The sequence below is a fragment of the Lutjanus erythropterus genome, chromosome 1, assembly GCF_056507025.1.
Source record: "Lutjanus erythropterus isolate fLutEry1 chromosome 1, fLutEry1.hap2, whole genome shotgun sequence".
In the NCBI taxonomy this organism is placed as follows: Eukaryota; Metazoa; Chordata; class Actinopteri; order Lutjaniformes; family Lutjanidae; genus Lutjanus; species Lutjanus erythropterus.
The window spans coordinates 24,741,481-24,767,976 of NC_139317.1; the positions used below are offsets into that span (position 1 = coordinate 24,741,481).

At 38.6% G+C, this 26,496-nt stretch overlaps 1 protein-coding gene across 1 annotated transcript; it reads left to right on the top strand.

Moving 5' to 3' along the window:
- Nucleotides 1-1,044: 1,044 nt before the first annotated feature.
- Nucleotides 1,045-26,189, top strand: LOC146332953 (DNA-binding protein RFX7-like). The gene is made up of 9 exons (XM_084717922.1): nt 1,045-1,241; nt 7,909-7,942; nt 15,196-15,281; nt 15,590-15,712; nt 17,752-17,868; nt 19,071-19,155; nt 19,253-19,466; nt 20,802-21,082; nt 22,024-26,189. Exons 1-9 carry the CDS (start codon nt 1,117-1,119, stop codon nt 25,102-25,104), a joined length of 4,146 nt encoding a protein of 1,381 aa, XP_084574048.1. The 5' UTR covers nt 1,045-1,116; the 3' UTR covers nt 25,105-26,189.
- Nucleotides 26,190-26,496: the final 307 nt, after the last annotated feature.

Here is a 26,496-nt window from a genome sequence, read left to right on the forward strand (position 1 = left end):
TAATGACAATAATAACAATAATATTAATATTAATATTATTAATAAGCAATTATTAATATTATTATTGTTGTTATTATTATTATTATTATTATTATTATTATTATTATTATTATCATGTGTTTAGGTAATGTTTTTGCTGGATTAGTCATATGCATGTATATAAAATAATGAAATCCAAAATAAGTTGTAATTAATTTTAATATTTAACATAATACTACTGCTTCCACTACTATGACCTCTACTAATGATACTACTCTATTCCTATGATAACAATTATGACAGCAACAGCAAACAGCAACAACAACAGTATTCTAATAAAATAATTATTCTGTTCTTCTTCTATTCTTACAATAATAATAATAATAATAATAATAATAATAATAATAATAATAATAATAATAATAAGTTGTTATTATTATTATTATTATTATTACCATTATTATTATTAGTAGTAGTAGTATTATCGAGAATAAGAATTAGAAAAAATAATCTGCTTAGATAATATTTTGATTTTTTGTCTGTTTTTTGTTTTTGTTTTTTGCTGCGTCATGTATATAAAACAATAAAATTCAAAAAGACATGAATAAATAAATAAATAAATAAATAAATAAATAAATAAATAAATAAATAAATAAATAAATAAATTCACATTCGTAGTAACGTATGAGTAACGTCTCCTGCTTTCATGTTGTTTTTAATTCTGGGGGTCTCAGTGCGCATGCGTCTGCCCAGCAGCTACTACTCAGCCTGCACATGCAGAGAAATCCCATAACGTGAGGGGCTCAGTACACCGGAGGGACAGGCTAGTTGTTTTCCAGCTGTCTGTTGACTGTTTACACCTGTCTTTATTTATACCCATGCATCACCTCGTGTTTGACAGCGACTCGTAGCTTCGCTGCTCAGCCTCTTTGACTCACCAGGTGTTGGGACTTGAAACGAGCGATGTCGGGGGAGGACTGGGTGGCAACAACAACAACAACAGGGCGCGCTGCTGTCCCGTTAGCATCGCGACGTCCTCCTGTCCATGTCGCTTACTAACTCTGCCGGGGCGAGCACACCCGTCCACGCCTCCTGTCCACTCCAGTGCAGCCCAGTCTCGTCCCGAGGCCCGCCGTGATGGCTGAGGAGGACGCCCAGCAGCAGCCGGAGCGCGGGGCGAGGAGCAGCCTGCCCGGCCTGCTGCCCGGGCTGCAGGGTGCTGAGGCCAGCGCTCTGCAGCTCAGGATCAAGAACTCCATCTGGTGAGGAGGTGTTCACGTACTACTGTGTGTGTGCAGAGATAGTGTGATGATGCTGCTGGACGAAATGAATGAGCCTGTTCACTGCGCTGGTCATAAAGTCAATACCCAGTGTTCATATCATTTAATTAAGTAAAAGTAGCAATACCACTATGTAAGAATACTTTGTTATACAAATATTGTTGGGGAAATGTGCTAATATGTGAACAGTACTCAATGAGCCCATGTGCATATATTCAATTTGATTGGATTACAATGGTTTAATCTGAAAGTATTATACTTTTATAATTGTTCCAGGTTGAACCAGTTTTACCTATATGCTGTTAGAAAGTTTCATCTTTAACAATGCATCATATTTTATAAGACAATCATATGTTTTATGTGTAAAATATTAACCTAGAGTGTAACAGTAGCTGTCAAGTCAATGTAGTGGTGTAAAAAAATACAGTATTTTCCTTCTGAATAAATTGAATAAAGTGGGATAGAAGTATAAAGTGCACAAAAAGTTTAATACTGAACCAAGTAGAGTACAGTACTTTAGTATAGGGCTGCAACTAAGAACTGCTTTCATTATCAATTAATATGACAATTATTTTCTTGAGTAATTGAAAATTCTGAAAAAAATGTTGATCAGTGTTTCCCAAAGCCCAAAATGATGTCCTCAAATGTCTTGTTTTGTCCACAAGCCAAAGATATTCAGTTTAGAGGAATTATGAAACCAGAAACCGTAACATGTTTCATACTGTCAAATACTTTAATCTGTGACAGTGTCTCATATCCTATATTTCAATTATATGTTTTGTATGTAAACTATTTATCTGTGGTAGTGATAGTAATAGCTAATAAAATAAGTGTATATAGCTGTCAGATAACCGTAATTGAGTAAAAAGAACATTATTCCTCTGGGATGGAGTGAATTACAAGTATTGATGACATTTAAATGGAAGTACTTGACAAAGTACAAGTATGTCAGTTATACTAAAGTACAGTCTTGTAGTAAATGTAGTCATATTCCACTAGCGTCAGTAAGTATGAAAATGTATTAAAATGCAGTTTCAAACCTGGGAGTCCAGAGCATCAGCACCTCGTCTGATGACGTCTTCATGTAGTTTGTTCAGTCATACGTCAGACTGGGGAGTGACTGACTCTGTGGGCGTGTAAACTTTATGTTACAGAGTCTGTGTGAATAAATGTACAGTACAATCTGCTTACCTGCTGTTCAGACTTAAAACTGAACTGCACTATTATGGGATTACTGTATGTTTCTGTTTGGGCTGGGTGTTAATGCTGACAGAATAAAACTGTATAGATTGACGTGGGATCAAATTGGTTCGGCAGGTTTCAGAGACACTTTATGTTGTTTAAGGGTCGGATGTTTACATGGGCAGTGGTGGAATGAAAATATGTGCATAAAGTTACTCATGCACAGTACAATGTTGAGGTACTGTTAACTTATGTCACTTTTATACATCTTTATTGCTGTTCTACCACACTTAACTGGAATTATCCTGGAGATTAAGATTTTACATACAAAACACATGATCATCTTGTAAAATATGATGATGCAGTGCCAGACATTGAACAGCTGCAGCTGAAAATGAGTTTTGCACTTTAAATGACCATTGTGTAGAATTTAGTGGCATGGATAACAAATACCTGGTCTCACTACGGTGGCTGTGAAGTTCCTGAAAAACATGAAAGGTCATATCTAGAGCCACTGTTTGGCTTGTCCATTCTGGGTTACTGTAGAAACATGGTGGACTCTGAGGAAGAGGACACGCGTCCTCTGTGGATATAAGTGGCTCATTCTGAGGTAACAAAAACACAACAGTTATTATTTCAGGTGATTATACGCTAATATTCATGAATATTATACTCAATTTCTGCCATATTCTACCTTTTTTTTTTTTTTAGTATGGTATGTCCATAAACGTCACACATTGGATCTTTAAAATGCTGCATACCCCTAAATGCACCAGGAACTGTTTGGGCTTCAACTAACATCATCACTATTTTTATAATCAATTAATTTGTCAATTTTATTTTTGATTACTCGATTAGTTGTTTGGTTTAGAAAATGTCAGAAAATGGTGAAAAATGTTGATCAGTGTTTTCCAGAGTTCAAAATAACGTCCCCGCATGTCTTGTTTTGCCCTCAACATAAAGATATTCAATTTACTGTCATAGAGGATTTAAGAAACCAGAAAAATATTCACATTGAAGAAGCTGGAACCAGAGAATGTCGACTTTTTTTCTTGAAAAAAAAAAACTAAAATAGATTAATCAGTTATCAAAATAGTTAATGATTAACTTAAAAATTGATTAATTGTTGCAGCTCTAGTAAATAATCTCTTTTTGTAATGCGTGATTATTTCAATCTGCTTGCATAGTTCTTTTGAAGCAACATTTTGAATGACTTTTACTTAAGACTTTTCCTTATAATAGAGAAAAAGTTCTTTCACCTCACACCCACCTCTTTATCATTTCCTTGTTTACTGATTGGTTAAAGGAAATGTTGCTATAGTAACAGTCTCCATTCTTATTCAGTTCACTCTCCCATCTCTGTTTCTATCAACACAGCTAGAGATTCACAGATCCACTTTTTTCAGTCCCGATCTGATTCTGATATTTGCGATACCAGCACTCTTTTTGTCTTGATATTTATGATTTATCATTATTAGTATTATTGTTGTTATTATTATTATCAGTAGTAGTAGTAAGATTACATAAGGCTGAAACTGAACTTGAGTCTGGAAAGCCTGTGTAGTTTGTGTAATATCCCTTGTGTCATCCTTCAACCATTGGGGTGCTGTAGGATTTTGGCTTGTGACATTCACACCTGATAGGTGGAGAGACAGCCCTCATTTGCGTAATATCCCATGATACACTGCTGAGAGTTTGCTATTTTTCGTTTAAAAATGCAAATATTACCTGCTGTAATGGATTTGTAATGCGTTTGAAATGTGTTTGTCAATGGTTTGTTAAGAACATGGTGGTTTATGTTGATCATTTTCATTTTTGTGCTGATTTATTGTTACACAGTGAGTGAGGTTGCTCGTATATTTCTTCACTCCAGCTCTATTGTTTCATCAACTGGAGAGCAGAAGTGAAAAGCACCACTTAGCTCTAATTTCTCGTTGCTTCTTGCACTCATTACAAATGACAAGCATGTGACTTTCTGGAATTAAGATTGGAATGCAGGTCAGTGTCGGGAGTCCAATACCTGATGTGCCTTATGTCAATTTTGGACCCTGCTACGAATATTGGATCATATCCCGTCTCTAATCAAAGCAGCAATGGCAAACCAGCAGCTACAGCTGTTGTTCCTGTTGTGGTGGTCGAATTGACTTAAGTTTAATGTTAATATAATTTTAAATACTACTTTTTTATTTTACTTTATTTTAGTTCACTTATTTTTGTAAATATATCTTTTATTGTTCTGTTAGGCATTGCTTTTTGTATTTGCTCCTTACACGCTTATATTTGTGACTCACTGTTTTCACACCAGTTGAATTAAAAGCTCACTGACCTCAGATGTCTTTGCCTGGTTTTAGGCTACAAATAACTATTTCCAAAAAAATAAACCAGACAGAATCACATGAGTGACTGAAGTATAAAATTACAGGTTTGAAAGAAGGATACCTTGTCTTCAAGTGGCATAACAGAATAGGAAACACTCAATTAAAGCCTAATGTGAGAGTGAAATGAGGGAAAGCAACATTAAAGCAAGTAATGCAAAGTGTGATAGGCTTATACTAACTTATATGAGGAAAAATAGTTAACTTCGTAACAGCTGGTTGTGTATATTGTCTGTGGTTGCTGCTATTTAGGCCATGTTCTGACCAGAAATACCCTTAAAGGTGCATCCCTAGACTCTATACCCAGGCCCATGTAGAGAAAGGGTTAGGATTGAATTTCTGTCTCAACACTGTTTTTCTTCCCGCTTATAAGCTGAGTTTTAATGTTAGTCAGCCAATTAGCATTAATTGTAAAGTGTTTGGATGCTTTGATTTTAAAGTGGCACTGCAGTATCAAAGGCACAAAAAGCCCCCGAATAATAATAATAATAATAATTAAAAATTCATTTATATGCCACAGTAATTCTTTTGAGGTCCATTATTTTTCTGAATAGGATCTATCATTATTATTATTAATATCATAACACGGCAGAAATTAGATGATGATGATTAGATGATTGAATAAAATATTTAAATATTAACATTTATTTTGGGTTGATATGTTGTGGCCTATATTTATTGAGTATTGACAAATAACCCCTAGAGTAATCGATAAATTGATGAATTAATCGACAAGTTGACAGATTTCTTGACTAATCAAAAAGAAAAGAGTCACTAGATTAATCAAAAAAGCCTGGTGCAGGTCCAGGCTTAACCCTCTCTCTGTCAGCAGTGCTATTTATACCTAACCAGGTGTTTGAGTGTTTGAGGTGTTTGACGAGGCTTTTGAGTGTTTGGATGAGCAAACATCACCAGAGAACAATCGCCCTGTGCTAATGGGCATCGCAATAGTTTCTTTAACAGGTGATGGTGTATATTGTCTGTGGTGCTGTTATATAAGGTCGTGTTCTGACCAGAAATACCCTTTTATTTCTGAATGTGAATGAACTCAAGTTCTGTTGTTTAAATATCAAACAGTCATTTAATGTCAGACGGTTGAACGACCAGAAAGCACAAGAGTTCAGAGTTGAAATGTCTGCAGGAAAAACCTGAACGGAAACACTCTGCTGAGGTCGGTTTGTCAATAACTTATCAGGTTATTGAATATTTGTCCTGCTCCTTAAATCCTCAACCTTTAAGAGGATTAGAGCATAATATTAGACCTCAGCGACCTGCTGCTCAGCGGCTCATGGTTGAATGAGACCGTCTTGGTCGGGGGTCAGCTGGTTCATTCACAACTGCACCGTCACTGTCTTCACATGGAGTGATAGTCTATAGTGAAGTGTTGCTGTGGAGGGAGCTGCTCCCACTGGTTTGCATTCAAGCCACCCAATCGGAGGCTGAATTAGCCCTGGATGTTTTACATAATGTGATTTGACGGATCTGTTGCATCAGTTCTTTATTCCTTTTTTAAGTCTCAGTTGTCTTCAGTGTACCTGCCAAATCTGCCTCACAAACAGCTTAATGACGGCCTTTCCGCGCGGGGAAATCCTTGGCCACCCAGTAACAGTGAATTAAAGTGAACTGTTCTCGTCGCCGGATTAGAGGTTCCCCTAATTCTGACCTGTCCAGTGTCGCCGAGTAAGAGTCTTTAAATGAGACTTACCTTCTGTCTCGCAGTAAACAACAACCTGGCCTGATCCACAGATTAGGAGTTAAACCTGGAGACATTTTTCATGTAACTGGTTTGAGTTATGTTTCATTGATTCAAATCAGTACAGAGCTTTGTCTTCTAGTGCTCTTGCATACTTTGCAGTTAGTTGTGTGATGTTTTTTTCTTGCTGCTTTTTTCTTCTTGACTAAAATAGGAATTTGCACGTTAATTCGCTCTGCACCTTTTGTCTGAATTTTGTATGTGCACAGTGTGTATAGTAAGAATATGACTATATACAGTATGCATGAGTATAGAGAGGCAAAGTGCCTCCCCTTATAGTGTTCCCCAATTATGAAAAAAAGGTGTACAGTATTAACAATAGGGATGCACCTGAATTTGAATAGGTTATTCAGGAAAGCACAAATACTGCGATGAAAACAGATACAGATTCTACCTGGAGTTGCTCTTTATCGTTTGGAAAAAGTTAGTGTCAGAGCTGCAGTTCGAGTTTGGCCATAAGAGCTAGCATGTGGAACAGCTCTTCATGGTTATGACAAATTATCTGACTTTTGGTTGTGTGGTCTTAGTAATTATGTACCTTCAGAGTCCTATACTTCAACAGTTTTGCAGCACACTGTGACTCCCTTGACTTGCAATATGATCTTTTAAATTGACATCCTGTACCAAATTCATGGCACAATTGAAACAGGATCAAAAACTTTATTTGTCTCTCGCCTTTAACATATTTCCTATGAAATAAGGTCCCATGTGCTCCAATGGGACGGGAGGGACTTCATCTTTACATGAATGATATTGGGAATCACAATAAAAAATTGTAAAAACTCTTGCTACATGTAATGTTTCTGCATTAAAATGTCTAATGTCTTCAATGTCTTCAGTGTGTTTCCTGCTAGATGTTGCCAGCTAGTTGTCAGTGGCTATGACTTCTGGGAAAACTCGAGATACTTCAGATACATCAGAGAGTGAGGAAGGAAGTCGGTGAATGTGACTAAACGTAACGTGAATAAACGTTAATATTACTTCATCCATAAAGCTGATTTCTGAGTCACGTCAAGTAGATTTTCATTTGTAATGCTGGTTGTTTAAAAGTTAAGAAAACATTCAGATTAAATTCAGATGAGATGGAACAGACTTATAGTAGATTTCTGTCACTGTAAATGAATCACTGTACTTCTGTGAGAGACAATGTTAACACAGCGTCTGTCTGTCTCTCTTTTTACATATGACAACATGTGTTCTGGTGGTGGGATACATGACCTGAAGGGAGGGTCGTCTCATACCAAACATTCCTCTGCTTTATAAATAAATAGACACAAGCACTCATGTTACACCAGCTTCATTCTAATTTATACTTTGTCTCTTTTTTTTTTTTTTGCAGCAAATCTGTTCAATCAAAAGTGGAAAACATTCTGGTGAGTATTTTTTCACGTGTTTCTAAAACTACAAATTACACTTTTAATGAAACCTTTTTATTTAATTGCTGTTGAAACACCAGAGTTTCCTGATGGGGTTATTTTCTTAATGGGAAATTCTTAACAAAACAACAGCAAGTTTTGTAGATCAACTGTTAGAGGACGCCTCTGAGGTCAGAAGGTTTACTGAGCTACTGGGCTTCTGATGGTTAGCTCAGCAAGGTAAATTATTAATTGTATTTTAAATTCTAGACCATGAAGGTTTAAGGACCTTGAAAAAAAAAAATTATGCAGGATGTCGACTCAATGTAAAGTCTGTGGGGTGGAGCGACGGGTTCAGTGATGCAGCGAGTGTCCATGAAGGGTGACAACAAGGGATTAAACTGACAGAAGCCTTATGAATATGTCAAATAAGCTCTCAGTAGGCCAGTGTCATACTGCATATTAGTCTCTTCTATGAATGGATTATAAATCTTCAGTGTAATGCATCCCTAAAGGTCAAAGGGAAACATCATTTTAATCTCGAAGTAAAAAGTTCTTTCAGCGTCCCTTCAATTTTGCAGTGTTGAAACAGAACAGGAGGAAAATGTTGGACAGAAGAAAAGAAGATTTTATTACAAACTAATGGTATTCATGGTGTCTTAAGTGTATTTTGGGAGTAATGCTAAAAGAAAGGTCATGGGATCATTAGAATTAAAAAGTACATCTACTGTAAATCAATACTATATAAAAATTGTATTCTATTAATATATCTTATTAAGTCAACCTGTCCTGATCATTTTGTTTGAAGTCTTGAATATACTGAGCGAACAAAAATTTAGGGTTAAAGTAAACAGGTTTTAGTACCAACAGTCCTGAAAACATTTTAGAGGAAACACATAGTCATTATGTATAGTCCGATTATTTTTTGATTACTTGTTTAGTTTATTTTAGTTTATCAAAAAGTAGTGAAAATGGCCATTACAACTTCCAGAGCCTAAAGGGATGTGTCCTAACTTGTTTTATCCAACCAACAGTTCAAAACTAAAGAACTATTTAATGTACTATCATATATGATAACAAGAAGCAAATTCTCACATTTTGTACTTGAAAAATGATTAATTGCTAGTTGTTATCTGTTTTCTTTCAATTGACTTATTAATTAGTCGACTAATCTTGGCTGTTCTACTCAGTTGCATAACATTATGATATTTCTTCTCGAGTGAACATTGAAGGACACCAAAACCAGTAGGAATCCTCTGGGGACCACAAATAACTGCTGAACTGCAGATACATTTACGGTATATTTTAGGCCTGTGTATCGGCAAGAATCTGCCAATATGATACATACGACACAATACATCTATAAAGCCTGTCATATTATGAAGAACATACCACTATAAGCATAAAAGTTTAAAAAAATGTACTTTCCCACGCAATCAGAACAGTGACGATGAAAATCAACACTGCTATCTAGTGGTCGGGGTTTGAAGAACAAAATGAACCGCTGTCACGAATCTTTGCGTCTTTGTGTTTTTAAGAATCAGTGTCACAAAACATAATATCATGATACTCGTGATACCCTCTGTATATTTAGTTATTGTGTTACACAGTGTAAGTTATCATGAATTATAGTTTGATGTGATTTGATGTTTGATGATTATGGTTTGTGACTCAGGCTGTGTTGACTCTAATTTAGTGGCTTTGTGTATTTTGTTTTGTTTTTGTGTGATGGTCTGTTTTATAACCTGCTGTATATAAAGAAGTTCAGCAGCACCACTAAGAGCCAGCTAATGGCGTACTTTACTGTACTCTAAATTGGTGTCTAGTATTGTGCCTGCCACTGCAGTTGGACCTCCCCTCGCTGTTTGCTGATGATACAACAGTAATTCATTTTTAGAAAATAACATGCAGCTCTCTGGAGAGCGTGACTGTCATCGTTAAAGCCTCACAGGAACTGTTGCCTACATGTTGTTTGTTATATTTTTGCTAAAGTTGATGATGAGTTAAACTTTTATTGGGGAGTGCAGTTGTAGATGCCATTTAACTTAAGAATATCCCAGAATCATGTTTCAGCTTTAAATAAAACAAAAGCTCAATGCTAAATTCATTGTGGAGTCAAGGCTACTAGAGGCTGGCCAGACTTTGGTTGTTGTCATGTGATATTTTATATATAATGTGTGATGTCATGTAGTTAGTTCATACAGATCAGTTCATCTACCCTCATCTCTACCATGCCTTTCAAAAAAAGAAAGATAAAAATCACTTTGCACCCTGTGTTGTCTCCTCTTATTCACCACTCTTCATCCTGATCTCTACCTCCTCTTTACTGTTAACTGTTTAGTAAAGGCACAAATTATAAATGAACAGTTGTTGCAAATTATAACTATTGGGTATTTGTTATTCAGATAAAATAATCCAGTGTTCATTAGTGACTTTCTCAGTCTTGTTGTGATTATTATGAAACACTTCTAGCTGAAACTGCTGTGCCTGTTAGTTTTCTGTATTGTAAATTAGTTGAAAACTTTAAAGAGCTGCTTTGAGTGTGAACCTGTTTACTTGTACTGTGCTTACACAATCCTGAAGTAATCGGGACTTAAAACTTCATGTGAAAATAGCATAGCTCCACAGCTACATTAAAAGGATTTCATTGAACTTGCAATATGTTGAGTGATCTTTGACAAGTAGCAAAGATGGAGTCTCCACTGGTCGCCTGGTAACCTCACAGTGACAACGAAACCTCAGAGAGTCACTGCTCCCGTCCAAGAAAAAGTCTGGAACACAAACCCTCGTTAAAACCACAACTTTGAGGTGTTGGCAGGTGGTATTTGTCCCCTTTGGACAGAGCCAGGCTAGCTGCTTCCAGTCTTTATGCTAAGCTAACCAGCTGCTGCTTCCAGCTTCATGTTAAACAAAGAAAAATGAGAGCGTTATCAGTCTCATCCAACGGCGAATGTACAGAGCGATCTGTCTGGACCCCGGCTCAGTCAAAGTTTCAATGTCCAAGGGAAATATTTAAAAAATGGAGCATCTGTTCTTCAGGAGCCGCATTCATGATACAGTTTAGAGTGAAGGTGCCACATTTTCAATATTAAATCAAAAATCAATCAGATTAACCAAATCAAATCAAATGGAAAATCAAAGGCAGATTTACAATTCTCTCAGTATGTTTTTTTCTCTCCACCCCTACCTACTCGCAGCGTCTGGTCAAGGAAGAAAACTCTGAAGAAAAGAAAACTCTTAAAAGACAAAATAGCGTAGTTTACTGGACGTCTTTTAAAGAGGAATTTGCAAATATAAGTGACAGTTGTCAGGGCATAAAACTAATGATCTGTTGATCTTTACAAATCAAAACTTGATGTTGTGATCATTTTGGTCATCAGGTAATCATTTAATCATTTTATAACTGCTGATCAACATAATGTGTTCACGGGCTCCAATTATCTGACAACAGAAATGTGTAATTACAACAACTATAGTGAATTCTGCTGCATTTAAGCACTTTCTTATCTCCTTCTCTCCCTCTTAGTAGTTTTGCTGTTTTCCCATGAAGACAAAATTCAGGAATAGATGAAGTCCCCAGTTAAAAATATATTTTAAGTCAGTTGTCAGTAAATACAGACATTTATAAACATTCACAAGCTTCAATGCAGGGCTTGAAATGAACTTTTTTCCATTTTATTTTAAACACCACGATAGTATGTGAGGTAACATATAGTTTGTGCTGGTATCAGCCTTAATTTCAAGCAGTGTTTCATCAACGTGAGCTGCTCTGGTGAAAATAATCTGGTGCACAAATATAGGGGAGCAGGGAGGAGAGACACATTTAAAACGTGCATTAGATGCTCAGGACACGAACCCAGCAGCGGCAGCAAAGCCATATACTGTGTACATTCACCAAAACAAGCAAGAAACAAAAACAAAACAACAAAAACAAATTTAAAAAATCAGATAAACTTATACCCTGAAATGCTATTTCTTTAAAAAAATAAAAAATAAAAAAAAAAGTTGTCAGATCTGTCTTTTGGACAAACTATGTAATGGCGATACGTTTTCTGTAAACACTGTTGATTAGTTTTCTTTTATCAGTACAAATGACAATAACGTATAACTAACAAGATATACATTTATGACAATAACCCACAAAAACAGCACAGTACCACAAAAAAAACAAAAAATAAATTGATAAAAATTACATAAAAATTGTTAGGTAGTACTTTCAATGCCTGTCCTGTCTCAAAGGTGATTATAACCTTTTAGAAGGAATATTTAGGAATATAAAATATTCTCTCCTTATGTTAGAGTATCTCTAATGCTGGAATGTAATGAAACGTATCCAGATTTCATCAAACATGTTGTCTATTTCTCAGTATGTGAGTTATCGTCTGTAATACCACTCATGACGCCATTTTGTTAATCCATTCTTTGATACTTGATGCCGGCTGGTAATTTGTTAAATGCTCTTGTATCTGGCTGGCTCTACTCCTGAAGGAGCATCTTAATGGCGCAAATTCAAACCACGGCCTTAGATTACAAACAAACTCTATCTTTTGTCTAGAAAGCTGCACAAAATACGCACAAACTGTCTGCAAATTAAGAATGAACCACTTAAACCCTGTTTGATGTGTGTTTGCACGCTGGTAACATCTTTGTCTGAGGGTAAAGTGAGTTGAAGGGGGAAAGTAGTTCAGTGTGTGTGGAGCTGGTGACACAGTAACATACAGACACTGACAGTCCAAGTCGGCAGAGCAGGAAGTGAGTCACAGTAAAAAGGCCAACGGTGTCATCAGTACGATACACCACAAGGTTTGCATTTGAAGTGCAGACATAGACAAATAGACAAATTATATTTAAGAGCATTATGTGTATTTTCATGTGTCCCACATGGCTGCTGCTGCTCAGTGGTTCCCTAACAACAAAGAAGTTAATCAGAGAGGATGGACAGTTTATTCTTAGGAGCCGATTGAGAGGGTGAATATATATATACAGTATACATGAGTGGTGACGTGTTGGCATTGTGTGGATGTGTTTCTGTACACTCACTGTGCTGTCAGCTGCCCTGATTGAGGGGTTAACAGCAGAGGATTCAAGTTCACTTCACAAGTTCCCCTGTCTGTCTGTCTGTCTGTCTGTCTGTCTGTCTGTCTGTCTGTCTGTCTGTCTGTCTGTCTGTCTCTGTGCGTCTGTCTCTGTGCGTCTGTCTACACTGTATGTGTGCACATGCTTGTGTGTCTCAGTTGTATGAATACAGTGTATTTATGTTTCTTAGTTTTGTACTGCTAGGCTCAAAGTCAGGGTAAAACATGTATGAGATGCAGTGAGTGTCTCACATCAAATATTGTCTTTAGTCTGATGGTCAAAAAGCATAATATTGTTCTGGTCAGACTACAGAAGCTTCTTTCAGCTGACTTCAGCGTCTCCCATCTTCTGGATAAACCATAGCTCAGATGACGTGTGAGTTTTTTTTTAAGAGTAGCCTTCCTTTTCCTCTTCCATAGAGCTTCAGCAGTCCAACACTTGTATTTGTTGTCTTTCCAATCTCACCCCATCTCATGGTGGTCTTCCTCGTTACTCTCCTTCTCGCATGCTCAATTTTTGAGGACACCTCGCTCCAAACAGATTTCAGTTGTTCCAAACTCACCTCAAGGGGTTTATCCTCATATTAATTTTTAAAAAACTGTCACGATTTAGGCGTGACATATTAAAAACTCTAATTAAAACACTTTGTAAAGATCTCTTTTCACGTCTTTTCCATTTATTAGTTTCAAAAATGTCACCCGAACTCTACTTTGATTCAGTGTTTGAAGTAATAAACCATGAATACTTACAAGGGATGAGAGTATTTCTTACAGGCACTGCACAAGTTAAGTGTGCTGTTGGGTGTTCGACACTGTTGTCTGCAGAATTTAAACTGCTCCTTCTTCACACTCTCAAGTTTCCCTTTGAAGAACATAGTCAGAGGTGCTGAAGGCTTTTCAGAGGGCCGTGCTGAAGAGGTTTAGTTAGCACACTCCTGGCATGTCTGTGCGTAGGGTGTGCTGAGTATAAATGAATGAGAATGAGAGAAGTGATCATGCAAACACTACAATGTACAGATGTGATTCAGACTGAGGGTACTTTTTTTCTGTTGTTTCCAGTTAAAGTTCATCATGTTGGAGATGTTTCTGTATTTTTGTTACTACAATCATATGTGTACTGAGAACAGGCCAGGGTCATAGTTCACTTTTATTACCTTCTATAATAAGATGAGCTGTTGAGTCATTGAGAACAAGTAAGTGAACAAGACCCACCCAACTGGAACTTTTAGTCCCAGGAACAACTTTTTAAGGTTCCTTTAGTCCATTGTTGTGTGTTTCCACTGTAGTCTATAGACCCACGAAGATTTGACAAGTTAGTCCACTGACATATGAAAAAGCAGCAGCTGTTTTTACATAATTTTATACATGATTTTACAACAACTTTTCAGTTCATCTGTAGTGTTCTTTCTTTGTATGTTGAAGATTTTAACCAATCAGAAACACCTCTAAAGTTCCTGTAGTTTTGTAGAGTACTTCCCTGCCCTGAACAGGGACTTTGTCGGGGGTTAAATAATGTCTCCAGAACTTAATTTAGACCCTGATCACTGTGGTACAAATGTTCGTAGTCCTTGAGGAAAGTTCCTGCGCTGCAAACACCACTTACGAATCTATAGCCTTTGAGCTAAATGCTAACATCAGCATGCTAACATTCTCACAGTAACAGCGTTAGCATACAGTGGCTCAGCAGTGTAATATTTACCACGTTCACCATCTTAGTTTGACGTGATGGCATTTATTAATTAGCACTAAACACAAACTGCAGCTGAGGCTGATGGGACTTTGTTTAGTTTTGCAGATAATTAGCCATGAGCCAAATGGACAAAAGCAAATTTCAACCTACTTGAGGGGGACACAAATGTCCGGACCAGATTTCATGGTAATCCATCCAGTGTTGACACATTTCACTCGGCATACAAATATGAGCCTACTGGTCAGTAGGATTGCTCCTGTGGAAACCATGAATGTCTGTACAAGATTTCTTGACAATACATCCAATAATGTTTGAGATATTTCAGGCTGGACCACAGTGGTGGACCAACAAATCAGCAGACTGACAGAGCTGTGCAGCACTATTGTGAACTAATCAAGAATCTCCCCCTTTTTCACTGTATACAGGATTAGCTTTACTTTGAAATCCTACTTTGTGCTGATGAATAGCGAGGCCACATATTGAAACTCTCCGTTTTGTTTCTACAGCAAGATGTTGAGAAGTTCTCAGACATTGAAAAACTCTACCTCTACCTTAAGTTGCCTTCTGGTCCCAGCAGCAACACTGATAAAAGGTAAGAATACACCTGATCTCAAATGGTATTGACAGAAAAATGGACAGTTGATGAAATATTTATGAAACAGGAAACCACATAAATGATAAATCATTGATAGTGGTATACGTACCTGTTTACTATTGTCTTTAAAATGTTTATTATGAATGATAGAGAAAAATAATAATGATTACACACACAGAGAGAGAGAGCTTGGGTTAGCTTTGGTGCAGATGACTGCTCTGTACTGAGGTTACAATGACTTGAGTAGTCAAATTGTTGTGTCTTATGCTGTGTCATTTGTCAATCACTCATTGATCTTTTCTCAGTGACCAGAGTGCCCTGTCATCAAGCCGCACGCAGCAGATGCATGCGTTCAGCTGGATCCGTAATCATTTAGAGGAATACCCAGAGACCTCTCTACCCAAACAGGAGGTCTACGATGAATACAAGTAGGTACAAACAGAGAAAGATGAGTTTTTTCTACCTGCATTTCATATGTTCTTATCTGAGAATAAATGTTTCTGTCACTATCATGGCCTCCCAGTATCAAGCTGAGACTATAGTGTTACTATCATAGTTTCCTATTAAACACATACAAATACAAACAAATGCAGAATTAATCCGATTTTTTCTTTTACTACCACATAGACTTCAGCATTTATTTGAATATTTATCGTTAGTGTTCACCTCTTGAATGGATAACAGCTACTGATGTTTGAGATTCTTCCTCGTCTAAATTGCTGGCGGCTGAAGCGTCAGTATAAATAGCCGCTGCAGGCATGGGAATCACAGAGAGCAGCATGTGTCGGTAATATTAGAATGGAAAGTCTGAGACAGCCATTGAAATGCTCTGACAGTGTTATGCAACTGTCTTTTTAACTCTACCAGATCAGAAATACAGCGCCCTCCAGAAATATTGGCGCCTTTAGCGTAGACAGGTGAAAAGGCTTTAAAGAGACGCAATGTGCTTCACTTCAACACAACCAAAACATTTTGTTTTGTGCATTGAAACAATCACATTTAGCTCAATCTTTGTCACAGACTTGATTGTAGCATAAACTGAAGTCCTTCCCAGGGAATCGTCTCATTTCCATTTGATTGATTTAATATATTTTCCTGGGAATTATCTGCTGCTTTTTCTGGTCATTTGTTTGAAAATAAAAACATTGAGCCTCTGGGATAAAATATCATGAAGGATGCACACACACACACTTTTCAGCCATCAGTGTGCTCCGTACTTGCATTGAATCAGAGTTCAGTGTTAAAGCTTAGCTGTACCTGATAAATGGAGCCTGACCGATACTTGACTTTTGAGGCCGATGCCAATATCAGTATTAACGAGTTCAAGAATTCTGATATCGATATATCAGCCAATAATCCTTGTACTGAATATAATATACATAATATGGACTCTATACATGAATACATATTTTCCAATGATCCCTCAAAAGAGATGAACACTTGTGACAAATACATGTAGGCAGGATATTTTACAGTTTAACAATGAACTTCATTATCCAGAATTATATCAGAGCACTGAAACAGTGAACTTTCATTGGAATTTTTAAATAATTATATTAATATAAATGAAAAAACACAAATTAAGGAAAATTTATGTATATTTTAAACCTGAATTCAGAAAAACTATCAAATTTATACAAAATTCTATATATAAAGCTAACAAATAAAAAAAAACTGGCATTATGTTAGGTTAAAAAAAACATTTATATAGGCCCATATCAGACAACATGTGATCAGGCGATATCAGCTTGCTATTTTTTGGGGGGCTTTTTGCCTTTTTGGATAGGGACAGCTGAAGATATGACAGGAAAGGTGGTAGAGAGAGGGGGAATGACGTGCAGCAAATGGATCACAGGCGGGAATCAAACCAGCGACCGCTGCGGAGGACTAACAGCCTCAGTACATGGGGTGAACGCTCTACCAACTGAGCTATGGGAGCATCCTGAATGACAAACATTTAGATGTAAAATCTCAATGTAATATTTCAGCAAGACAAATGTTATCAGCACTTCAGTTCACTCTGCTATGAATACACTACAATGTACAGTGGGTTTATCAGGACTTTTTGTTTGAAAACTGCTACTGAGAGTGACACTGACTAGAGCCATGACAGTGAACCAAAACATTAAAACTCTGGTCTATAAAGCCAAAACAATTAGCCAAAAGAAGCTAGAACTCTGGAAAACTGCAGAATCATAATATGGTGATAGTGTTCCATCTGTTCTACAATTGGTTAAAATTATATAAGTCATTGTATAATTGTTAACATAAAGATGTTTATTAGAGCAACTTCAGTTGTTACGATCAACATTATCACACTATGAGGAATTTTAGAATTGAAAAAAATTGACATTCACCAGCACTGCTTAGAAAATAACCTGCAGTGATAAGGTTTTCATTCATGGTTCAAGGAAAGTTTTAATTCTGTAATCGTAATGACATTAATTCTGTCTGTTTTGTCTTTCAGGAGCTTCTGTGACAATCTGAACTACCACCCCCTGAGTGCTGCAGACTTTGGAAAAATGATGAAAAATGTCTTCCCGAACATGAAGGCGCGTCGACTTGGCATGAGAGGGAAATCTAAATATCCTTTACTGGAATGGATTGTAACCGTCTGGCCTCTGTCTCTGGTCACAGACCATCTGCTGTTGCAGTTCATAAGCTCTCTAAATATAGATGTGAAATGAAATAAAGTCCCCCTCTGCTTCAGAAGCATAATACAGTGCAGAGGCCCCTCAGGGGCGTCACTGTGATCTTGACCTTCATGATCAAACTTGGTTTATATTCATGACCTTCAGTTATTCAGGTTCATTAAATTATCATTGTGTAAGGTGAGATCATAAGTCATTTAATATATGGTGTATTATGTGGAAAAACTTCAGATCTTTGCTTGTTTAACTTTGAGCAAACTGTCTAAGGTTTTTTTTTTTCTTTTGTAATTCAACCTGCACACATGCTGTTACAGAAAAAGTCATTGAACATTGTCTGGCTTTGCTGCAGGACAGATTACAGGCAGGACGATAATGATGGAACTGAACTGAACTTTTGATACTAAAATAAATGTTGTGTTCAACACATGGTTTTGAAAAAGTACTGACACTGATACTTTTGACAATCTTGCTACTACAGTCAAATCAAACATAAACATTTGAACATAGACTGCAACTAAAATATATACATTTAGACCACTGCTCTCCAAAAAAGCCTTTCTGGAGATCCTTAATCCATGATAAAAGTATAATTAAAAGCATTTACACATTTTGCTCTGTGCAGAAAGAACAAAGAAAGAAACTCCCTGACTGATGGTATATCTGCAGAGTCCTGAAAATGTCTAAAATCAAGTAATCGGAATTTTAGGCATTAAAATGTCTTAAATACGATTTTGACAGGTCCTAATCAGATTGTGAAGTTAACTTTACTTTAATAAAGCTGCATTAACTTCAGTCTCGCTTTTGAAATTGTTTAGAAACAACTATAAAACAAACAAAACGAACACGGACCCACTCTGTAGTAACAATATTTAGCTCCTGCAGCTCCTACTCAAGGGAGACACAGAGATGATGTGAAATCAGTCTTAATTGCATTCATAATGGGATTAAAATGTCTTAAAAACTCTTAAATATTTTTAAATGCTGCCAGCTTATTGTTCTGGGCTATTAATAGATTTATTAATAATGGAATTTTATTATTGACTAGTTAAATTAATTGTTATCCCAAAGAATATTCTGTATATTGACAGCATGTAAATTTTCTGGAATCACACGTTTGATCTTAACAGCATCTTACATATTGCTACAGTGGACTGAGGAAGAGGCCCTTTGTTCACATGCCATCTTTACCCACTCTGGATCTGCATAAAGCAGGAGATGGAGTAAGAACGTTTACGTCTTCATTATTGATATTGCACAATAAGTTTCCCTGCATTCTGAGTCAATCATTGTCACTGTTCTGTGTCTCATATATAACAGCTGCAGTGTGACGTCCTGGAGTCAGCAGGCCAGCTGAGCGGCATAAAGGAGGATGTGCGATTTGCAGCGTGTGATTTGGTGTGTGAGTGGGCCCAGAAGGTGCTGAAACGCCAGTTTGATACCGTGGAAGACTTGGCTCGCTTCCTAATCGACAGCCATTACATCAGCAACAAGTCTTTGGCAGCTCTCACTATTACAACTGGCACAGCAACAGGTAACACACAGTTTACGTCCACTTTATGTATCCTGTGCAAAAACAGGTCAATGGTGGCATCTGATGGCAGTTGGCTGTTACTGCGCTTTTATTCTAGTCGGCCTGTTTTCCCAACAGCTGTACCTGAAACAGTACAGATTTATTTGTACTCTGATAAAACACATGCATATAACCAGTGGTGAAGGAAGGTCTTGGATATTTTATGTCACTAAAATTTTAATATCACAGTTTAGAGATTCTCTGTTATGGGGAGTACAAGTCTTGTATTCAAAACTTTACCAAAGTACAAGTACAGACGTATTAGCATCAAAATATACATAAAGTACCAAAAGTAAAAGTACTCACAATGGAATGGCATATTTCAGAATAAATCATTAGATTATAATTATTGATGCATTAATATGTTCATCTAGTTAATTTAATTCCCACTGCAGATCAATAAAGTTTTATTTTTATCTGTAATAATACATAATTTATTTATACTTAATATTGTTAATCTGAATCTGCAAAGTAACTAATGTTTCTGACCAAAAATATGATTTGAGTCATCTAGCAACGATACATGTATGATATTAACATACAGAAATTTGTCACCTAAGGACAGGGATGGAAGAAGCACTCAGATTGAACTGAAGTCAAAGTATGTAAGAAAGTAAAAGTAAAAGAAAAACTACACAATATGCAGTATATCTTATCAATTGATTATAATTATTGAATAATTACTTTAATGTTGCTGGTAAAAATGGGGCCAATCCATAAGAAATACATCATAATTTATTTGTTGATTATATGTTTCAGATAAATCTTCATGTAAAAAGTACAATATTTGCTTCTGAAATGTAGTGGCGTCGAAGTGAAGTAGAGGAAAAAAAAACTACTTAGAATCGCAGAACTTGAGGGCGCCCCTATAGCTCAGTTGGTAGAGTGTGTGCACCATGTGTCGAGGCTATCGGCCCTCTGCAGTGGCTGCTGGTTCGGTTTCCACCTGTGGCACATTTGCTGCATGTCATCCTCTTTCTCTCTCTTCAGCTATCCTGTTTTAATAAAGGCACACATTTTATAAATAAATGCAATGGACTGAAAATTACATGTCCTATTTGGTGTCTTGTTTTTTTTTTTTTTTTTTTTGGACATTCATTCTTGTATTAATGTTTTATTTGGCCAACAGGAGCTAATTGAAACACAATAAAATAAACAATAAGTTAAAGCCCAACGATAAAACCTCATTTTACATGTCATACGTTTACATATTTACATATTGTGATAATTAGGTTCTTACCTTTTCCTAGTAATGTAAGTATGATATGTATTTAAATCCCTGTCTCCTTTTTTCAGAGGTTAACACTCCACCATCGGTCTCAGCGTTTGTCCCCACCACTGAGGCTCACTCCTTCCAGCCTCATGTGACCACGCTGTCCTCACCGTCTGTCGACGCAAAGCAGCAGCTTCAGAGGAAGATCCAGAGGAAACAACAGGAGCAGAAGCTGCACTCTCCTCTGCCTGGAGAGGCTCAAACCAAGAGAGCAGATGACGGTGTGCCTTGTGCCAGCCCCGCCCCTCCATCACCTCAGCCAACGATAGGCATCGTGGTCGCTGCCGTCCCGAGCCCCATCACGGTGAGAAAGCAGGGCTCTCAATGTAAATTAAACTGTCAATTTCAAATTTTACAAATTTATTAATGTTACTTCTGTGTCTGAACATTTCAGTGAGTAATTTGGTTTTGCTGATAATTAATGTTACTATCTACAACCACTTGGTTAGAGTGTCGCTGCTTGAAACAGCTATATTATATTGAGACGCTATCTAGTGTATACTGACATCTAGCAGCTAGAGGCCTTCAGTGAGAACTTTCTTGGACCACATAAAATGAGGTGCTCGGACAAATTTGGCCCACAGGCCTCAAGTTTGACACATTCGCTCATTTGGAATTTCAATTGCACTTCCTGTCATGTGACAAAGAATGATATTCCTTAATAGTCCAGCCTGTTCTGAAAATAATCCTATATGTCCTGAGACCAACACAGCTTTAGTTTCAGATTTATTTGTGGAAATAAAACTGTGTAAATGCAAATACCACTCTCCTTGTAAGTAAGAGAGCTGAAGACGCCTTCCACACAAAAATATGTTTTATGTTCATGTCCTCTAAAATGTCTGACCCTGACTTTACTGACTTATGTCTGTGCAAAGTTTATCACTAGAGAATTATTTCCACATTCCTCTACTGAAGGAAGGAGATGTCTGTGCATTTCCCTAAAATCTGAGATTCAAATGTACCCAGGCAAGCTAGGTTTGTTATGGAACAAATTCAAAAGCAAATCACTGTCTAATATGCAAATGCAGGCAAAGAAACACAAAACCGCCGGAGAGATGTTAGACAAAATACTGATGATAGCAGAGCATTTTTACCATTTTGAAACATGTCTGGAGGGGAACTTGAATTTCATGAAATCAGGAAATCACATTTTGGACACAAACTTAAAAATTACTGTTTCAAAAATGATTTACTGATCTAGAATTCAGTTGTTGCATTTTCTGACTTCCCTTTTTCTTTCTGCAGGTACAGAGAAGCAGGCAGCTGATGTCCCCCAGCCCAATGGGACCAGTAGAGAACAAAGTGCTGCCAATTAACTTCCAGATGGTGACCCAGCCAGTTCAGGCGGTGAAACAGAGCTCCAAAACCCCTCAAAATATTCTAGCCAGTCCTGTTGGAGAACGCACTGGCCGGCAGCGCTATGCACAAATCCTGCCCAAACCTTCAGCCACGCCTGCTATCACTCTGCGCTCGCCCTCCATGATCATTGGCAACAGTCCCATAAAGGTGACGACATGTCATGTTAGCCCAGTCAGTTTCAAGATGACAGCCATATCGCTTGCTCCCAACAGCAGCAACACCTCCACTTCCCTCACAAATGCCACCCTGCGACCAGCATCTGCAGGCATCAGCAGCTCTGCAGAAGGCATCAGCCACAACCAGAGCATGAGGAGCACCTCTGCAGCCTCCATTCTGGCCCCGGTGGCCAGGCCGGGGCAGGCCGCAAACACCCAAAACATCGATGTTGAAATGGAAATTGAAACTATACATAAAAACAGCCAAATGCAAAATCCCAGCAGTCTAATGTTGACTCAAGGAGCAAACAGGGCAGGAGGGGCTGTACAGAGAGCTGCCAGTGTGCCCATACCTCAGACCAGAGGCTTCCTGGGTCTTGAGGAAACATCCAGCAGTAACTGCAATGGAAAGTCCTTCTTGAGCACTAACACTGTGGTTGAAAGCAGCAATAATTCAAGCACTTTGCACTTAACTCAGAACACCAGTGCTGCTTCTTTTCTAAACACCAGCAGAACACCTTCATGTGGGGAAAACAGCAGCGTAACATCAGCAACGGAAGGCTTTTCTGCCACTAAGAGCCTCAGGAAACGCTCGGGCCTCAGTCCGGACCTCTCACCAGTCAAAAGGGTTTTCATGCCACAGCAGGCAGTAGGGGGAGCTGCAGGTCTTGGATATAGCATCAGAAATGCCGTTGGTAATGTCCTCAGAGCAGGAGCCCCAGCTAGACCTGAAAGTGCACCAGCGTCCAGAGAGGTAGAGACGAAGATGAACTCGTCCACTCAAGTCCACTCACTCTGCACTCCTTCTTCTTCTTTCAGAGCCAGTGGCTTTTACTCTGTTGCCAAAACACAGAGCTTAATGCAGAGGAAAAACACCTCCACTGTTATGGAAACTAGCAGCTCAGTCAGTCACGCATTAATGCAGCAACAGCAGGGGCACACAGCGGCTAATAACCAACAACACTCAGGTGTGAATGATGGCAGCCTGGAAGGAGCTCAAAATCAGTCCAACCCTGCTGCTGAACCCTTTTTCAATCAAGCTCCATCATCCAGTCAGCTCCCTCTGCAGCAGATGGATATGGACTACTTTCCCTTTGATGACGACGTGACTCAGGACAGCATCGTGGAGGAGCTGGTACAGATGGAGGAGCAGATGAAGCTGCAGGAGTTTGTCTCTCTGCAGGACCAACAGGCTGCAATGCCAGACAACTTAATGTCCACCAATCAGACCATGACCACTTTATATCATGCTGCAAACAGCCACAGTAACCCAATCCACACTCCAACCCCTACACCCACACCCACACCCACGTCAGAGATGATAGGAGGCGGCCCGGGCCTCACTGGAGAGAGCCCGTGCTCCCGCATTGCCTCCACCACCCCAGTGGACAGCGCACTGGGAAGCAGCCGTCACACCCCGGTTGGTACACCGCACTCCAACTGCAGCAGCAACGTTCCACCCAGTCCAGTGGAGTGCAGGAACCCATTTGCATTCACACCCATTAACTCCAGCATCACTGGTTTCCATGACGACAGCAACGTCTCCAGCAGCCCTGTGAAGCCCATGCAGAGACCGATGGCGACTCACCCGGACAAGACAAGGTTGGAGTGGATGAATAACAGCTATAACAGCAGCAGCGGCGGGAGTTTAAACAAGTCAAACAGCGGAGTGGGAATCCTCCCCAGCTATCAGGGCCTGATAGGTGACCATTTTCAAAAGCCTCACGCCTTTGCCGTCCCTCATGCACGCCACCATGACAATCATTTTGGCCGCTTGACTCCCATTTCGCCTGTGCAGCAGCAGGTAGCAAGCATGGCCAAGCAGGAGGGTTTTGCTGTGCCCGCCCCTCTGGATAACAAAGCCGCCAACACACCTGCTTCTCGATGTCGCAGCGTCAGCCCCGCCGTGCATCAGAGGAATCTCAGCGGAAACACTGGAAACCTTCCCTACATCCCTCGCTCTGTGGTGTCTCCCTTTAACTCACCTGTGACGCCTGAGGTGTTGAACATCTTTGCAAACAGCCAGACGAATCTCGGGGTGAGCAGCCTCTCTCAGAGGAGCCACTCTGTGCCGCTCAATGTCATGATGCAGACAGAGGTATTGTCCACGCCGGGCCAACAATGCAACAGCAAAAACATCTCTAATGTCCTCTTGAGCAAGCTGGACGGCGACCACGACGACACTGTGCGGGGTCTGGGCATCAATAATTTACCCCCCAGCTACACTGCACGCATGAACCTCACCCAGATCCTCGAGTCTGACCCCAACCACCACAGCTTGATGACCTCTGAGTCCACCAGCACATGCAATTCATCACAGAGACAGAATTACCTCGTGGAAAACGCCATTAATGAACAAATGATTCTCTCGGCAGGCGATGGCCGAGCACAGGTGGCTTCTGGAGAGCAGCATCAACAACAGACCCAGTCCATGTTGTTGCATCAAGACGAGCTGCAGCACCATCAGCAGTTGGACTTCAGCAGCACTGTGAAAGACCTCCTGACAGACAACAGCCTCACTGCTGGCAGCCAGCTCATGGAACAGGTGTCGGAGCTAACTACAGGCACGGCAGATTTCCCCTGTGAAATCAGAATGACATCGGAGCTCTCCAGCAGCATCAATGACCTTAACTCGCTGGATACAAACCTTCTGTTTGACCCCAACCAGCAGCACGGGCAGTATCAAAACACTGCTGCCGAGGAGCTGGTGAATGATCCGCTATTTCAGCAAATTACCGGTGAGGCGGCACACGCAAGTGGACTCGACTGGCTGGAAAGCAAAGATCATCCAACTGTTGGGCTGATGGGTTGAGAGTTGAGCTTTTTTTTAGTCATGTTGAACATGTTAATATGTGGTTGGTGATTGTTTTATTTATTTTCAGGCATTTACACTTTATAATAATGCAACACTGGACACGTTGAGGCTTGTCCAGTTTAAGTGCCAGAAGGAACTGCAATGATGCTGCAACACTCTGATTAAAATGCTGGTCATTTCCCGTTAATCAGAGGACATCAACTCACGTTTGATCAAGAGCATTTCCAACAAGTAAACAAAGGTCACTGAACAAAAAAAAGAAACACATCCCTAAACCTTTTTTTTTATGTTGTGCTCACAATGGTTCCCCTGGATTGACTGCTGTAGAGGGGGCCATTTGGACCTGAACAAACTAACAAAAAGGAGTCATATTTTATGAGTCTTCCCATATTTTATTTTGTTTTATTTCTAATTTATCTATTCACAACCAATTTTTTTAAACAAAGGAAGACGTGATTTCAAAGCCATCTCCCTCCACTTTGGCTCTGGACAGGTTGTTTTGAGTACTTTTCCATTTCTACTTGAATGAAAGTGAAAGTGAAAAGGTCCAGTCCAAACGTTGAAGGAATGTTATTTTGATATCAGAAACACAGTTCATGAAAACTGTGATAAAATACATGAATACAACAGAACAGCTACTCTACTGCAGGTTTTTCTCATTCACCCACACAGCACGCTCACCACTTTCGCCAGATCCAGGTTAGGTTGCATTAAAAAACACAGATGTCTTGGTCTGAATTTCAGATGTTTGGGGTCAAAAAATGACTCTAATAAATTTCTCTTGTTGGGAATTTTTTTTATTGCACTTACAGTAACGTAACAAATTTGTGTCAAGTATTGTTAATGTTATCTTCACTTCACCTGTATCTGCCGCTCCCTCAAGACGACAAGGGGAAACGCTGGTTTGATATTTCACTGAATAGTCTGAAAAAATCTCAATAAAGCCATAGATTTCTTAGTGCAAAGAAATTTGGAAATGAATGAAAAAAGATTATTTTACAACATTTCATTATGTCATTGTGTCTAAATCTTTGCAACTACAGGCATTATCTAACTAAAGCGTAAGTTACAAAACGACAAAATATATTTACCGCTGAACTAGTAATATGTCATTAATGAAACATTTGTGGTTGATGTAGATTCACTGAAAAAAACTGGAAGTATTGCAAGTTATCTTTGTAGAGGCTTTAGGTGTCAGTCTGGTGCATTTTCTTTGGCTGAAAAAGATATTAACAAAAAGACATGTTTAAAAGTATACTCTCTGCTTATATAAATACCATTTGCAAAACATATAATCAAATTCATCCGTGTGAATCCATTGAATGTATTCTCATGATCTGTTATTACTGAACTAGTGCTGAAAGCAATGGAAAAAGAAAAATCACATAA